The sequence below is a fragment of the Thalassophryne amazonica genome, chromosome 3, assembly GCF_902500255.1.
Source record: "Thalassophryne amazonica chromosome 3, fThaAma1.1, whole genome shotgun sequence".
NCBI lineage: Eukaryota > Metazoa > Chordata > Actinopteri > Batrachoidiformes > Batrachoididae > Thalassophryne > Thalassophryne amazonica.
This window is the reverse complement of record NC_047105.1, coordinates 2,170,847-2,187,560: the sequence shown is the minus strand read 5'-3', so window position 1 is coordinate 2,187,560 and position 16,714 is coordinate 2,170,847. Positions and strand designations below refer to the sequence as shown.

The window sequence follows — 16,714 nt, the reverse complement described above, 5'->3', positions numbered from 1 at the left end:
TTTACCCTTTGTATGTCCATTCCATCTATTTGTAATGACACATTATTTTTTTTCCACTCTGTCATTAAACAATATGAAATTTGTCTTATTAATATTTAGTGACAATCTGTTTATATCAAACCAATATTTAACTTTTTTCAACTCTGTATTTATCACTTGTGCTACTTCCTGTATATCTGATCCAGAGTAAAACAGCGTTGTATCATCAGCAAATAAAATGCTGCCAAGCACATTAGATACATTCACAAAATCATTAATATACAAAAGAAACAGTTTGGGTCCAAGTACCGATCCGTGTGGTACTCCATAAATAATGTTACACAATTCTGATTTGGTATTATTTATCTGAACAAACTGTTTTCTATTTTCTAAGTAGCTTTTTACCCACTGATGTGCAATACCTCTTATTCCATATCGTTGTAACTTGTAAAGCAATCTTGAGTGGTCGACAACATCAAAAGCCTTTTTCAGGTCGATAAAAATACTTACAAAATAATCTTTATTTTCTATTGTTGTTGATATTTTCTCTATTAATTCCATAATTGCTACAGCTGTCGAATGTTTTGTTCTGAATCCATACTGAGCATTATTTAAAATATGATGTTTCTCAATGAATTTGTCCAACCTTGTCACAAAAACTTTTTCCATAATTTTAGAAAACTGTGGAAGCAATGACACTGGCCTGTAATTAGAGAATTTATGTTTGTCTCCATTTTTATATAATGGGACTACCTTTGTTGTGTGGGCTGCTGAAGAGGAGGTACTGCTGGCCCACCACCACCAGAGGGCACCCTGCCTGGAGTGCGGGCTCCAGGCACCAGAGGGCGCTGCCGCCTCACAGGAGCAGCCGGGGTGACAGCTGACACTCATCACCTGTGACAGCTGTCACCACTCATCTGATCTGCATCGGTATATCAGCAAGACGTCATCTCCACCTCTTTGCCGAGATATCGTTCTACCTGAAAGGTAATATCCTCAGCCTGACTGCTTGATAGAAAGCCCTTTTTGTGATTTTTGTGAGTGATAACAGACTTTTTCTCCAACGAGAGGTGGAGGTAGCTTCCCTGCCGTGCAGATTGCTGGGTGCAGACGCACCCACGTTTAATTGTGTTTTTGTTCCTCGCCAGCAGTACCAGGTCCGACACGCGGAGGCAGTGGCCACCTGGGAGTTCGGGACTTGGCGGCTCCAGTATTCCCGGGGTCTGGTGGTGGAGGAAATCGTGTGGTTCTGGTTCTGCTTTGGACAGGCGTCTCCTATCTTCGAGCCTGCCCACACGACACCTTGTAATTTGACCTTTGATCTATTGTGTAATCTGTTGTGTTTGTTGTGCACGTTCGCAACAGTAAAGTGTTGTTATTTGACCTATTCCATTGTCCGTTCATTTGCGCCCCCTGTTGTGGGTCCGTGTACTTACACTTTCCCAACAGGATATCTCGGCCAACGTCATGGATCCCGAGGGGCGTCAACCGGCTGTTGAACGACCAGTGGAACGTCACTGTTACGCACAGGGTCGACAGGAGGGAGAGCCGCAGCAGCGCCCTGAGGGCGCGCTTCCACCTGCGCGGCGAGAGCCTCCACCCTGCGGTTAAGGAGGACGTTCTGCTCGGTCATTAAATCCAACCGAGCCGTGAAAACGGTGAGGATCCGCTGCAACTCACCGATCATTCCTCCTGCGGGCGCCTGTGCGCCCTGTTCTTCCATTGGCCGTTCAACAGCCCATTAGGTCACTTTGAGTACCTGGTCATGCCGTTCGGCCTCACAAACGCCCCCGCGACGTTCCAAGCATTAGTTAATGATGTCTTGCGGGATTTCTTGCACCGATTCGTCTTCGTATATCTAGACGATATACTCATCTTTTCTCCGGATCCTGAGACTCATGTCCGGCATGTACGTCAGGTCCTGCAGCGGTTGTTGGAGAACCGGCTGTTTGTGAAGGGCGAGAAGTGTGAGTTCCACCGCACCTCTTTGTCCTTCCTGGGGTTTATCATCTCCCCCAACTCCGTCGCTCCTGATCCGGCCAAGGTTGCGGCGGTGAGAGACTGGCCCCAACCCACTAGCCGTAGGAAGCTGCAACAGTTCCTCGGCTTTGCTAATTTCTACAGGAGGTTCATTAAGGGCTACAGTCAGGTAGTTAGCCCCCTGACAGCCCTGACCTCACCAAAAGTTCCCTTCACCTGGTCGGATCGTTGCGATGCCGCGTTCAAGGAGTTGAAACGGCGCTTCTCGTCTGCACCCATTCTGGTGCAGCCCGATCCTGGTCGCCAGTTAGTGGTTGAAGTGGACGCCTCGGACTCAGGGATAGGAGCTGTGCTTTCCCAGAGCGGGAAGACCGATAAGGTCCTTCACCCGTGTGCCTATTTTTCCCGCAGGTTGACCCCGGCCGAACGGAACTATGACGTCGGCAATCGAGAACTCCTTGCGGTGAAAGAGGCTCTTGAAGAGTGGAGACATCTGTTGGAGGGAACGTCCATGCCATTCACGGTTTTCACTGACCACCGGAACCTGGAGTATATCAGGACCGCCAAGCGGCTGAATCCCAGGCAAGCCCGCTGGTCACTGTTCTTCGGCCGTTTTGACTTCCGGATCACTTACCGTCCCGGGACCAAGAACCAGAGATCGGATGCCTTGTCCCGGGTACATGAAGATGAAGTCAAAACGGAGTTGTCGGATCCACCGGAACCCATCATCCCGGAGTCCACTATCGTGGCCACCCTCACCTGGGACGTAGAGAGAACCGTCCGGGAGGCCCTGGCACGAAGCCCGGACCCCGGAACTGGGCCGAAGAACAGACTTTACGTCCCACCAGAAGCTAGGGCTGCAGTCCTGGACTTCTGTCACGTCTCTAAGCTCTCCTGTCATCCAGGGGTGCGAAGAACCGTGGCAGTTGTCCGGCAGCGCTTCTGGTGGGCGTCCCTAGAGGCCGACGTCCGGGATTATATCCAGGCCTGCACCACCTGCGCCAGGGGCAAGGCTGACCATCGTAGGGCTTCGGGTCTGCTCCAGCCGCTGCCCGTGCCCCATCGCCCCTGGTCCCACATTGGCCTGGATTTTGTCACGGGTCTCCCGCCGTCCCAGGGCAACACCACCATCTTCACGATAGTGGACCGATTCTCCAAGGCGGCCCACTTCGTGGCTCTCCCGAAGCTCCGGACGGCCCAGGAGACAGCGGACCACCTGGTTCACCACGTCGTCCGGCTGCATGGGATCCCAACAGACATTGTCTCAGATCGCGGTCCCCAGTTCTCCTCACACGTCTGGAGGAGCTTCTGCCGGGAACTGGGGGCCACGGTGAGTCTCTCATCCGGGTACCATCCCCAGACCAACGGGCAAGCAGAACGGGCCAATCAGGAGATGGAGCAGGCCCTGCGTTGCGTGACAGCCGCGCACAGCCGGCGGCCTGGAGTACCCATCTGGCCTGGATCGAGTATGCCCATAACAGCCAGGTGTCGTCAGCCACCGGCCTCTCCCCTTTCGAGGTATGTCTGGGGTACCAACCGCCTTTGTTTCCAGTGGTTGAGGGAGAGGTCGGTGTGCCCAGGCCCACCTACGGAAGTGCCGTCGGGTGTGGCGTGCCGCCCGTTCTGCCTTGCTGAGGGCCCGGATGAGGTCAAAGGCCCATGCAGACCGTCGGCGGACCCCGGCCCCTGCGTATCGGCCAGGGCAGGAGGTGTGGTTGTCGACAAAGGACATCCCCCTCAAAGTGGACTCCCCCAAGTTACAGGACCGTTACATCGGTCCCTTCAAAATCCAGAAGGTCATCAGTCCAGGCTTCAGCTGCCGGCCTCACTGCGGATCCATCCTGTATTTCACGTGTCCCGAATCAAACCACATCACACCTCACCCCTCTGTACTCCGGGTCCGGCACCGCCTCCTGCCCGGATCATCGATGGCGAGCCGGCTGGGACTGTGCGCCGGCTTTTGGATGTCCGTAGGATGGGCCGGGGCTTCCAGTATTTGGTGGACTGGGAGGGGTACGGACCTGAAGAACGCTCCTGGGTGAAGAGGAGCTTCATTCTGGACCCGGCCCTCCTGGCCGATTTCTACCGCCGCCACCCGGACAAGCCTGGTCGGGCGCCAGGAGGCGCCCGTTGAGGGGGGGGTCCTGTTGTGTGGGCCGCTGAAGAGGAGGTACTGCTGGCCCACCACCACCAGAGGGCACCCTGCCTGGAGTGCGGGCTCCAGGCACCAGAGGGCGCTGCCGCCTCACAGGAGCAGCCGGGGTGACAGCTGACACTCATCACCTGTGACAGCTGTCACCACTCATCTGATCTGCATCGGTATATCAGCAAGACGTCATCTCCACCTCTTTGCCGAGATATCGTTCTACCTGAAAGGTAATATCCTCAGCCTGACTGCTTGATAGAAAGCCCTTTTTGTGATTTTTGTGAGTGATAACAGACTTTTTCTCCAACGAGAGGTGGAGGTAGCTTCCCTGCCGTGCAGATTGCTGGGTGCAGACGCACCCACGTTTAATTGTGTTTTTGTTCCTCGCCAGCAGTACCAGGTCCGACACGCGGAGGCAGTGGCCACCTGGGAGTTCGGGACTTGGCGGCTCCAGTATTCCCGGGGTCTGGTGGTGGAGGAAATCGTGTGGTTCCGGTTCTGCTTTGGACAGGCGTCTCCTATCTTCGAGCCTGCCCACACGACACCTTGTAATTTGACCTTTGATCTATTGTGTAATCTGTTGTGTTTGTTGTGCACGTTCGCAACAGTAAAGTGTTGTTATTTGACCTATTCCATTGTCCGTTCATTTGCGCCCCCTGTTGTGGGTCCGTGTACTTACACTTTCCCAACAACCTTGGCAATTTTCATTTCATCTGGAAAAATCCCTGTTGACAGAGACAGATTACAAATGTAAGTAAATGGTTCAATAACAGTTTCTATTATACTTTTTACAGTCATCATGTCTAAATCTTCATGGTCAGTTGATCTTTTGCTTACAGTTTTTTTTTTTTTTTTTTTACAATATTTCTTATTTCATCTTTTTCCACATTGTTCAGGAAAATACTATTGACCGTATTTACAAGTGTATGTAATTTATCTTCTACTATTGGTTAATTTCCTACCAGACCTGATCCTACATTTGAAAAATAATCATTAAACCCATTTGCAACTTCTTTTATGTCATATATTTCTTTATTTTCCTTGACAAAGTAATTTGGAAAAGTTGCTTTCGCTCCATCACTTTCAATCACACTTTTTATAATTCCCCATGTTGCCCTCATATTATCTTTATTCTTATTTAATTGTTCACTATAATAATCTTTTTTTTGTTTCCTAATTATTGTCAATAGTTTATTTTTATCTTTTTTGTATCTGTGTTCTGTTTCCTTTGTTTGCATTTTTAAAAAGCACCTGTATAAATAGTTTTTCTTTGCACAAGCATTTTTTATTCCCTTTGTCAGCCATGGTTTATTTACTCTTTTCTTACTAATTTCTATTAATTTACAGTTTTTATTATATGATTTCATCAATATTTTCATAAATGAATTATATGCTACATTAACATCACTGACATAAAGTTCCCAATTTTGATCTTTTCAGGTCATCATCTTATCTCTTTTAAAGTTTATAACAGTTTTTTTCTTGTACCTATTTTTATATTTAAATATTGAAAAGACTGGTAAATGATCACTAACATCTGTCATCAAGATCCCATTCCTGATAATTTCATCTGTTCTATTTGTAAATATATTGTCGATTACCGTTGCACTTTGCGATGTGATTCTGGTTGATTTTGTTATCAAGTGGAATAACCCCAAACTATACATTGAATTCACAAAATCACTTATTCTTTGGCAACTGGAGCTTTCTTTCTCCACACATATAAAGCGTTTTGTTTTTGATTTGATGGAATAATCCTATTATTTTATCTGTAAATTTCACAACACAAGTGCCTGGTGCTCTGTATACACAACTGATTAGAATATTTTTAGATGTTTCATGTACAAGTTCCACTGTTACAATTTCTATGACATCATCTATAATTGTCATTTCTTCTACAATTGTACATATCAGATCTGCCTTTATGTACAGAGCAACACCACCGCCCCTTTTATCTCTTCTGTTCACAAAATACAGCTCATATCCCTCTATTTGAACATCAGCCATGAGATCATCATTAAGCCAAGATTCAGTGATTGCAACAATACTAAATCTATTTTTAAACTGATTTAAATAATCTTTTATTTGTGACATTTTACAATACAAGCTTCGACTGTTTATATGTAAGAGTGACAGGGTATCTTCTGCAATTTTTTCACTATTTAGCTGTTCTACTGTATAATACTCACAACCAATCGTTTTTAATTCAAATATACTTTCATCAATATTAGTGTCTATGTCATATTTTATCATCTGTTTCCATGTTTAATCTGATTTTATTGTTGGTCAAATTACCAACAGATGTTATATTTGATTGTCTATTCAGGTCTGTATTTTGTAAGGTCCTCCATGTTTTTGATTTGTATACCGTTTGTTCCTTCTTTTACTCTAATCCAAACCCTACAATTCCAGACCCATGTAGTAACAATGTGTTTCTGTTTTCTTAGTAGTCTTGCTTCCCTAGCAATATCTGCATTTTTTTTCGTTAGATGCTCATTTATATAGATGATCGTTCCTTGCAAATTCTTTGCCTGTCTTAATAACTCATTTTTATATTTTCTGCTTGTAAATCGTATAACAATGTTAGTTTATTTTTTCTATCTTTAGCTGGAATAGTATAGCAGTCTGATATTGTGTCTTGATGGATGACAACACCTTTTTGATATAAAAAGTTTGTAACTTGTTCCAGTGATTGTCGTTCTTCAGGTGGTGTATCCTCCCCATTGGCTCCACCAGAATCCACCACCCTTGCATATGTCCGATGTTTAGTTTCTAGTCCAGATATTATAACATCATCTTTTCTAGTGAATTGTTCAAGTTCATCTACACGTTGTTCAAGTTTCTTGATGATCTTGTCCTTCTCTTTAACCAACTTTTGGAGTTCTTTAATCTCCATCGTCAGCTTGTCTAAATTAGACATGTCTTTTGATATCTGGTTTAATGAGGTCTTTATCTCCTCTATATTTTCCTCGAGTTTATCTGTTTTCTTGGGTGGTGCCATGTTGATTATCGTGGCCCAGTATGGTCACTATCAATTACAAAACAATTCTCACCCGTAGCCTCCACCACCACCACAGGTTCGGTCGCCGCACACTAGCCCTCCCCGTTGCTAATCTCAGTCACAGCCGCCCCCAGCCTTGGTCGTAGCCGCAGCTAGCCACGGATGTAGCCGCCGTCAGCCCAGGATGTAGCCGTAGGCAGCCTCGGATGTAACCGCCGCCAGCCCCGAATGTAGCCGCCGCTAGCCAAGGATGTAGCCGATGCCGCGGGCCTGGATGTATCGCCCCCACCGATGCCGCGGGCCTGGATAAACCACCTCCACCGATGCCGCGGGCCTAGATGAACCGCCTCTGCCGATGCCGTGGGCCTGGATGAACCGCCTCCGCTGATACCGCGGGCCTGGACAAACCGCCTCCGCTGATGCCGCGGGCCTGGATGAACCTCCATGCCGCGGGCCCGGATGAATCGCCGACCCAGGTACGATCAGCTCACACTCAAAGTTATGTCCAAGATCAAACTCAATGCTCGTTAACTTTCAAAAGTTCAGTCAGTTCACTAAAAGTATGCACAGGAACAATGACTTCCTCATGCAAAATCTTCTTCACTTCACACTTCTGCTTCACTGTCTTCACTGTGAACTGTGGCTTGAATTCAGAGTTTGGGGGTCGTCTCACAAACTGTCTGCGGCCCTTGGACCCAAAAAGAACAATTTTACTCTCATCAGTCCACAAAATATTCCTCCATTTCTCTTTAGGCCAGTTGATGTGTTCTTTGGCAAATTGTAACCTCTTCTGCACATGTCTTTTATTTAACAGAGGGACTTTGCGGGGGATTCATGCAAATAAATTAGCTTCACACAGGCGTCTTCTAACTGTCACAGCACTTACAGGTAACTCCAGACTGTCTTTGATCATCCTGGAGCTGATCAATGGGTGAGCCTTTGCCATTCTGGTTATTCTTCTATCCATTTTGATGGTTGTTTTCCGTTTTCTTCCACGCGTCTCTGGTTTTTTTGTCCATTTTAAAGCATTGGAGATCATTGTAGATGAACAGCCTATAATTTTTTGCACCTGTGTATAAGTTTTCCCCTCTCCAGTCAACTTTTTAATCAAACTACACTGTTCTTCTGAACAATATCTTGAACGTCCCATTTTCCTCAGGCTTTCAAAGAGAAAAGCATGTTCAACAGGTGCTGGGTTCATCCTTAAATAGGGGACACCTGATTCACACCTGTTTGTTCCACAAAATTGATGAACTCACTGACTGAATGCCACACTACTATTACTGTGAACACCCCCTTTTCTACTTTTTTTTTTTTACTAATAGCCCAATTTCATAGCCTTAAGAGTGTGCATATCATGAATGCTTGGTCTTGTTGAATTTTTTCTCTCAAAAATTCTTGAAAGGGTAGTTGTAAAACAGCTAACTGATCATTTGCAGATGAATGGTCTATTTGAAGAGTTTCAGTCAGGTTTTAGAATTCATCATAGTACAGAAACAGCATTAGTGAAGGTTACAAATGATCTTCTTATGGCCTCAGACAGTGGACTCATCTCTGTGCTTGTTCTGTTAGACCTCAGTGCTGCTTTTGATACTGTTGACCATAAAATTTTATTACAGAGATTAGAGCATGCCATAGGTATTAAAGGCACTGTGCTGCGGTGGTTTGAATCATATTTGTCTAATAGATTACAATTTGTTCATGTAAATGGGGAATCTTCTTCACAGACTAAAGTTAATTATGGAGTTCCACAAGGTTCTGTGCTAGGACCAATTTTATTCACTTTATACATGCTTCCCTTAGGCAGTATTATTAGACGGTATTGCTTAAATTTTCATTGTTACGCCGATGATACCCAGCTTTATCTATCCATGAAGCCAGAGGACACACACCAATTAGCTAAACTGCAGGATTGTCTTACAGACATAAAGACATGGATGACCTCTAATTTCCTGCTTTTAAACTCAGATAAAACTGAAGTTATTGTACTTGGCCCCACAAATCTTAGAAACATGGTGTCTAACCAGATCCTTACTCTGGATGGCATTACCCTGACCTCTAGTAATACTGTGAGAAATCTTGGAGTCATTTTGATCAGGATATGTCATTCAAAGCGCATATTAAACAAATATGTAGGACTGCTTTTTTGCATTTACGCAATATCTCTAAAATCAGAAAGGTCTTGTCTCAGAGTGATGCTGAAAAACTAATTCATGCATTTATTTCCTCTAGGCTGGACTATTGTAATTCATTATTATCAGGTTGTCCTAAAAGTTCCATAAAAAGCCTTCAGTTAATTCAAAATGCTGCAGCTAGAGTACTGACGGGGACTAGAAGGAGAGAGCATATCTCACCCATATTGGCCTCTCTTCATTGGCTTCCTGTTAATTCTAGAATAGAATTTAAAATTCTTCTTCTTACTTATAAGGTTTTGAATAATCAGGTCCCATCTTATCTTAGGGACCTCGTAGTACCATATCACCCCAATAGAGCGCTTCGCTCTCAGACTGCAGGCTTACTTGTAGTTCCTAGGGTTTGTAAGAGTAGAATGGGAGGCAGAGCCTTCAGCTTTCAGGCTCCTCTCCTGTGGAACCAGCTCCCAATTCAGATCAGGGAGACAGACACCCTCTCTACTTTTAAGATTAGGCTTAAAACTTTCCTTTTGCTAAAGCTTATAGTTAGGGCTGGATCAGGTGACCCTGAACCATCCCTTAGTTATGCTGCTATAGACGTAGACTGCTGGGGGGTTCCCATGATGCACTGTTTCTTTCTCTTTTTGCTCTGTATGCACCACTCTGCATTTAATCATTAGTGATCGATCTCTGCTCCCCTCCACAGCATGTCTTTTTCCTGGTTCTCTCCCTCAGCCCCAACCAGTCTCAGCAGAAGACTGCCCCTCCCTGAGCCTGGTTCTGCTGGAGGTTTCTTCCTGTTAAAAGGGAGTTTTTCCTTCCCACTGTAGCCAAGTGCTTGCTCACAGGGGGTCGTTTTGACCGTTGGGGTTTTACATAATTATTGTATGGCCTTGCCTTACAATATAAAGCGCCTTGGGGCAACTGTTTGTTGTGATTTGGCGCTATATAAAAAAAATTGATTGATTGGATTTGTGAGAATCTACTGAATCTACTGGTACCTTGTTTGCCATGTTAACAATAAGAAATATACTCAAAACCTGGATTAATCTTTTTAGTCACATAGCACTACTGTTATTCTGGACACTACTGTATGCAGTTACGCGAGGAACCTCATCTCGACAGAACACCGGCCGCCGCGTGTAGAGCGGCCAGTGGACCAAACTGTTTTTTTAAAAAAACAACCACACTGCTTTGCTTTAAATGCACAGTAAGCTATTTCAGATGATCAGCGTGGACCGTCTTTTTCCTAAAAGGCTTTATTTCAGTCTTTGTCGCGTTGGAAAGCTGTAGATTTTGTGCTAATTTGATTAGCGCTTGCTCTTCTTCTGTTTGTTTTTCTGGGGACATTACAGCGCCACACACAGGCCTGGCATATGTACTACAACGTTAAACGAAGCTTCGAGGCACAGAATTTGCTCAAACATTTTATGTAATCTAATTATTCAAATTACTCGACTAATCGTGCATGTGTCAAATAAGACATGGACCTCATTGCCGAGACAGCTGCAGACATGTGACAGAAGTGACCTGGCCAAGTTTCCATAGGATGTGACACACCCTATGCCAGACAGGAAGGAGTGGATTAGCAATCCACCATCAATCAAAGTGGCATTGATGGTTGGTGGAGGTGTCTCCGTGAAACCATCCTGCAGTGTCTCAAGCCTATCGAGGAGTTTGCTCTTCTCCGTCTTTAGCATTGAACCATCAGAATGTATAATGGACAGTGGATAGTCACTCATCGGGAACATCGTCACATTTTTCAGGCTGAATGTAGTCTTCTTGGAGACAGCAATAAGCAACCGGATGAATACATCCCTCTGGCTTTCAGCAGCAGCTGTTTTTCCCAGGGACTTTGGGCATTTCTTGGAATTTTCCTGAGCAAAGTTGGCCACCTTTCTCCTCTGGATCACTCTGAGAAACCTGTCCATATTTGTGGCACATTCTTCAAATTTCAAACAACAGGCCTGACCAGCATCAAGGCCTTCACTCAGGTAGGTCCTTGTTCCTAATGCTGCCTTCTCTCTGTGGCAATATTCACGAGGTAAGCAGAGGTTGATGCTGGAGCTGAGAAAGGCTCACAAGCCTCAGTGACTGCTTCATATAAGGCATCTCTGTGGTGACTATCCTTCTCGATCCTGCTCATCCGTAACCGTGCTGCAGGTTGGTCTTCTGATTCCAATCCAGTCATATGCCGGAGTTCTGTAACAGACACACCTCGCTGTGTTGATGCAATGCACCATCGTCTAACGGCATTATGGGTGTAGTGGAACCCTATGATTCCTCTCATTAGTGACGCAGCATCTTGATTAACAGTCTACTCCAGTGTCAAATCAGTTGCTGCCATGGAATAGTTCTTGTTTGTCCTTCTGAGTGAAAAAGCCCCTGCATGAATTATCAGTTGTGACATTTTGAAGATCCTGTGTTTGGGAAATCGTGCTCAGGACTGTAGTGGGACTTCCTGCACATTTACAACACTTTACCTCATCAGAAATCATCATCAGCACCTCCCAGAGGCCATGTGCCAAAGCACAAGAGCAAAGATAATAAGGACACAGAGTACCAATGACAAAAGGTAGAGGACAACCACCCAGATAGACATCCAGTCCATCCCAACCTCTGTCAAGTAACCATCTACCTGCTGCAGGTGAAACGTGGGCATGTCCTTGACCTTCTCCAGTCTTCGGGGTCCTCCACACTGGCACACTTGTGTCCTGGATCAAGTCCAGAGAAACGCCCCACATGGACTAAACGTGGTGTCTGATGTTCCATCACAGTGTCAGTGATCCTCCTCATCTGAGTCTCACCAAGTAACTGTTCATTGGACACAAAGTCATTTCAGCAGGACCCAAAGATCCTCCACAGAGACCTGGGACCAAAGACAACCAGTTGTCTCCTTAGGTCACTGGTTAGAGCCCAAGTGTGACAACCAGACAATGAGACAGGAAGCACCAAGTCCCTAAAGACATGGACCTTCTTTGTCCTGCAAAAATATTAGCATCATCAAACACCTCTGACCTACGACCTCATGACCCCGTAAGATCTTTCCAGGCGTCTCTGGATGTCAAAGGCCGAGGACCCAGAGACATGAAGGTCCCTGCTGAGATCAGTGAATGTTTCTACAAGTTCAACACTTTGACCCCATACAGAAACACTTTGGATGGACAAGTCCAGGAAGTGACTGAACGTCTGGATCTTAGTCTGGATCCAGGACAAGAACCGTTCATGTCTTCAGTAATAAACAACACAATTACGCAATATTGAAGTTGGTGTTTATTAGTAATCATACAAAAGGCACACAAAAAAGTAACAGTGCAGTGGACCTTTAAAACCAGAGCAGGTCCAGAACCACAGGGTTCTTAGACCTGGTCCAATCTCACTTGTTTTTATTCTTCGTCATCCTGCAATTGTCCCATTGTCCTTCACAGAAAACCAAAACACATTAAGACGTCCTTAAGTTCTCATTGTTTGCATTTCACAAAAATTTTTAATTTATTTCTCGGAACGCGAGTCCTCTCTGGAGGACTTTGGGTCCACTGAGACTGATGTAAAAACAGACCATATGAACCAGGTTTCCTTTGATTTAACGTTTTGTCTCTAAACAAGAAAAACTGTCCAGATTTTAACTGAGATTTCTTGTTTTTTAAGTTCTGGGGATTCGTCTGTCTTGGGCTTTGCAGAAGGGGGCGCTAATGTCGGTGCTGAAGAACAAATGGTGGTTCGGAGTTAGTCAGAAAGGTGTTTGTGCAGGTTGGACACAGAAAGACCTGGTCAGTCACCAGGTCCAACTCAATCCCAGACTGAAAAAAAGTGGGAGGGGTCTAATGCTGGGTCCACTTGATGTTCTTTATGTCGATGCCGTCCTGAACCATCTCCCACAGAGGGCTGAAAAAGACAGACACGTCACGGTGCTTTGGAACACATGGGCTGCCGGGATGAGGTGGGTGTTGAAGGATGAAAGACTCACCTCATGTCTCTGAGCCTGCGGACCTGCTGGATGCATTTCTCTGCTGTGTAGTCTACTTCTTCTTCTGTGGTGAACCTGCCGATGCCGAACCTGAAACAACACACAAACGAACATTAAAACCTCTCTTCTTACACATGGGCATGGACCTGAACTCCAGCCCTGGTCCTCAGGGATGGAACATAATCCACCTTTTCCTGCTGTGACTGGATCAACACAACAAACTCAGCTAATGGACTAGCTTAGCCATGAGGTCAGTGTCACATGACCTCCTCCAGTTTGCAGTTTGTGGTTCCTGTGAAAGCAAAATAATTGTCTTCATGTGACACCATGTTTATTTCATATTGTGTTCCTCACTGTGAAATGTCCTTAATCCAGAAACTGTTCATGCAGTTTGCACAAAAAGCCACATGTTTCTGTCTGACTCAGAATGACACAGAGTCTGTTCTGATCGTGCCTAACTGCAGCCTTGAGACAAAAACATCTTCTCCAGATGAAGTCATTTTCAGATAGCTACGAGTATCAGTTTGGGGAGATGAGCTCATGAGAACTTGTGCATGAACACCGTCCTGACATGTGTACATAAGGGTGCACTCTAAGTGCTGATACACACACGTTCAGATACTTGCTGTATGCTGTTCGTTGGTGTGTCCAAAGCACTTTGTATAATAAACCTGTTAATTTTGACAAACAGTCAACCTCCTGACTCTTCGTTCCACGACAGCCAGAGACCGTTTGGTCCAAAGTTTGAAATTTTGCCTCCACAAGCTGGTGTCAGACGTGGGATGCTCTCTGGACCGTTGGACCGGACCGGACGGTTGGCCAAACAGATCTAATAGGTAGAGATCTGCCTCATACCTGTTATTAATGGACGGAGGACCGACCGGCTCCGGGTTCCCGATCGTCAGTGCAGCATTCCCACGAACCGTTCATGTTGTAACAACAACACTGGTGAGAGCAGCATCAGAATCACATTTATTGCAAAGTAAGTTCTCACATACAAGTAATTTGATCTGGTGTCATTGGTGCATAAAAAACAATAATAAAAAGAAAACAAAAAAATTCTTCTGTAAGAAGTAAAGAAATAAATCTGCTCTTTTAAAAGATGAAACCCTGGATGAAAAGCTTTGTGAATCAGTTTTTCACACTTTACTGTTTCACTGAAGCTGTGTGGTGAAGATGATGGTTGACTAAAATTGCTTCGCTGCTTTTTTACAGCGTGTAGCGTCTGTTCACACTTTTTCCTCCTCTCTCTCTCTCGCTCTCTCTCTGTCTGAGGGAACGAGAGACTCGTCACTCTCACACCGTCTTTGCGGCTTATTTAAGCAAACTTTGGAAACGTGAAGGCTTTCATCTGTAAAATAAAGCCTTAATGTGTACTAACTACGCGGGCAGAAGGAGCACTTTTTATTGGAAGACTTTGATGGAGTTTTTGTTCTTTCACTCTGAGCTGTGGCTCTGCTCGGCTCTCTGCCGGGGGTGGAGGCAGCAGTCCGTTCAGCACAAACAGCCTGGCTGGATTAAAAAATATCTGGGAGCACGGTGCAGTATAACGGCGATGTCATGACACTATAATGGCGCAACGGCGTTGTTCCATTGTCTGGGGAGAACCCTGGGACATGGTTTCCAAATGGATTGAGGCCTTTCCAACAAATATACGTCAGCACAGGCAGCAGCAAAAGCTTTAATGACAGACACTGTTCCCAGATGGGGAGTTCCAGAAAAACTTTCTTCAGACAATGGTCCACACTTTGTGAATGAAGTGATCAAAGAGCTGAGTGCTGTCTTGGACATTGAGCTTAAAAATCACTGCAGCTATCATCTGCAATCAGGAGGAGCTGTAGAGAGGGAAGATGGTACATTAAAAATAAATTGGCAAAATGCACCACTGAAACAGGCCTAAAGCGGGTAGGCCTAAATCATTGGCTCTGATGCAAATGAGATTTAGCACACGACAGAGACTTAATCTGTCACCCTTTGAAATCAAGTTTGGAAGACCACCTCACACAGGACTCCATCCCAAGGTGTTGACAAGGGAAGATGCCAGTGTTTGTTGATCACAATCTTGTGTCTTATTGCATGAAGCTTTCACAAGCTCTTTCTGTGTGCAGGTCTCGAGTGAAGGCAGCCCTTCCATTGTCAGCTAAACAACCACTCCATGATATCAGTCCTGGAGACTTTGTGATCGTAAAGAATCTGAGAAAGAAGCACTGGAATGATCATCACTGGACAGGCCCCTTCCAAGTGCAACTGATGACGCATACCGCCATCAAGGTTGCGGAAAAATCGACATGGATACACGCAACTCACTGCAAAAAAGTACTGAAAGAACTGGACCTTGTTCTTGATCCCCTTCACCCAACAACCTAAAGAGACTTCAACAAACCCCACTCCATCCATCATGGCTGACATTATTCTTTGGCCTGGGGAATGTCTATGATTTTGAAGAATGTAAAACAATGACGTGCTGTCTTAAACTGGCAAAGGTGTGAGAATACAGATGATATGTTATGTTATTATTTTGCTATGATTTGATTGATCATATAATCAAAAGGGAGGAATTGTGAAAGCAAAATAATTGTCTTCATGTGACTCCATGTTTATTTCATATTGTGTTCATCACTGTGGGAATGCACACACACACACACACACACACACACACGTTCAGATGCTTGCTGTATGCTGTTCGTTGGTGTGTCCAAAGCGCTTTGTATAATAAACCTGTTAACTCTGACAAACAATCAACCTCCTGACTCTTTCTTCCACAGACAGCCAGACACCGCTTGGAAATTTTGCCTCCACATTCCAAACAAAGAATCAACAGAATATTGGAAAGTGTGGCAGCAGATCCATCAAAGCCAAAGTCCACACCAGGATAAAAGACAAGGCCGAGGTCAGGTCCAGTCGTCTCACATCAGGTGAGATTAGGCCAAGTTGTTGCCTTTATGAGCAGATTAATGTGAATGTCTGCAGGTGTAAAACAGCATTGCTAAGGAACGCTGCCAAGGAAACAAGGTCACACTCAACTGATCTACTAGCAAAGACAGGTGGCAGGAAACACAGACAGGCAGGAGCCTAAACAGTAAACCAGTAGTGATCAGTATGTCTGGTATTTATATTGTATAATCATATTTCGATTTGCACACTGTTTTTAACTTTCACTTTTGATACTCTGCGTGCGTCTTACCCTGTGTGCTGCTGTCCAATGCTGCTGGAACCTCAATTTCCCTGACGGAGTCTTCCCAAGGGATCAATAAAGTTCTATTTAATCTAATCTCCAGATTGTTCCAGTCTGGATTATGATTAGGATTATTATAAAATAATAGTTTATGAACAGGACGATCACTGAGATAGGATGATAATCTGGATTGTAATCCAATTACATTTTTTCTGCAAATCCGATTGGTTTAATCGTGTGAGATTTCAGACCGTATAATATCGGGTGTAAGGTCGAAAAATATTTCAACGTTTCACATTTAATGTATTAATCTGCACCCTGACTGGCTGCGTGC

General features: G+C 45.0%; 1 protein-coding gene and 1 long non-coding RNA gene across 2 annotated transcripts in view; both read right to left on the bottom strand.

Moving 5' to 3' along the window:
- Window positions 1–3,353: 3,353 nt before the first annotated feature.
- LOC117507862 lies at window positions 3,354–11,143 on the bottom strand. Its single transcript, XR_004559850.1, has 3 exons — window positions 11,029–11,143; window positions 8,400–8,402; window positions 3,354–3,364 (listed from the first exon to the last, which is right to left on the bottom strand). It is a non-coding gene; the product is annotated as an uncharacterized LOC117507862 (long non-coding RNA).
- A 1,352-nt stretch (window positions 11,144–12,495) lies between these two features.
- Window positions 12,496–16,714, bottom strand: part of nfs1 (NFS1 cysteine desulfurase) — a 96,452-nt gene continuing 92,233 nt past the window's right edge. The window contains exons 12-13 of the mRNA XM_034164472.1: window positions 13,206–13,295; window positions 12,496–13,123 (exon numbers count right to left, since the gene is read on the bottom strand). Coding sequence (XP_034020363.1) covers window positions 13,060–13,123; window positions 13,206–13,295 — 154 coding nt within the window. The 3' untranslated portion in view covers window positions 12,496–13,059. The remainder of the gene's footprint in view (window positions 13,124–13,205; window positions 13,296–16,714) is intronic.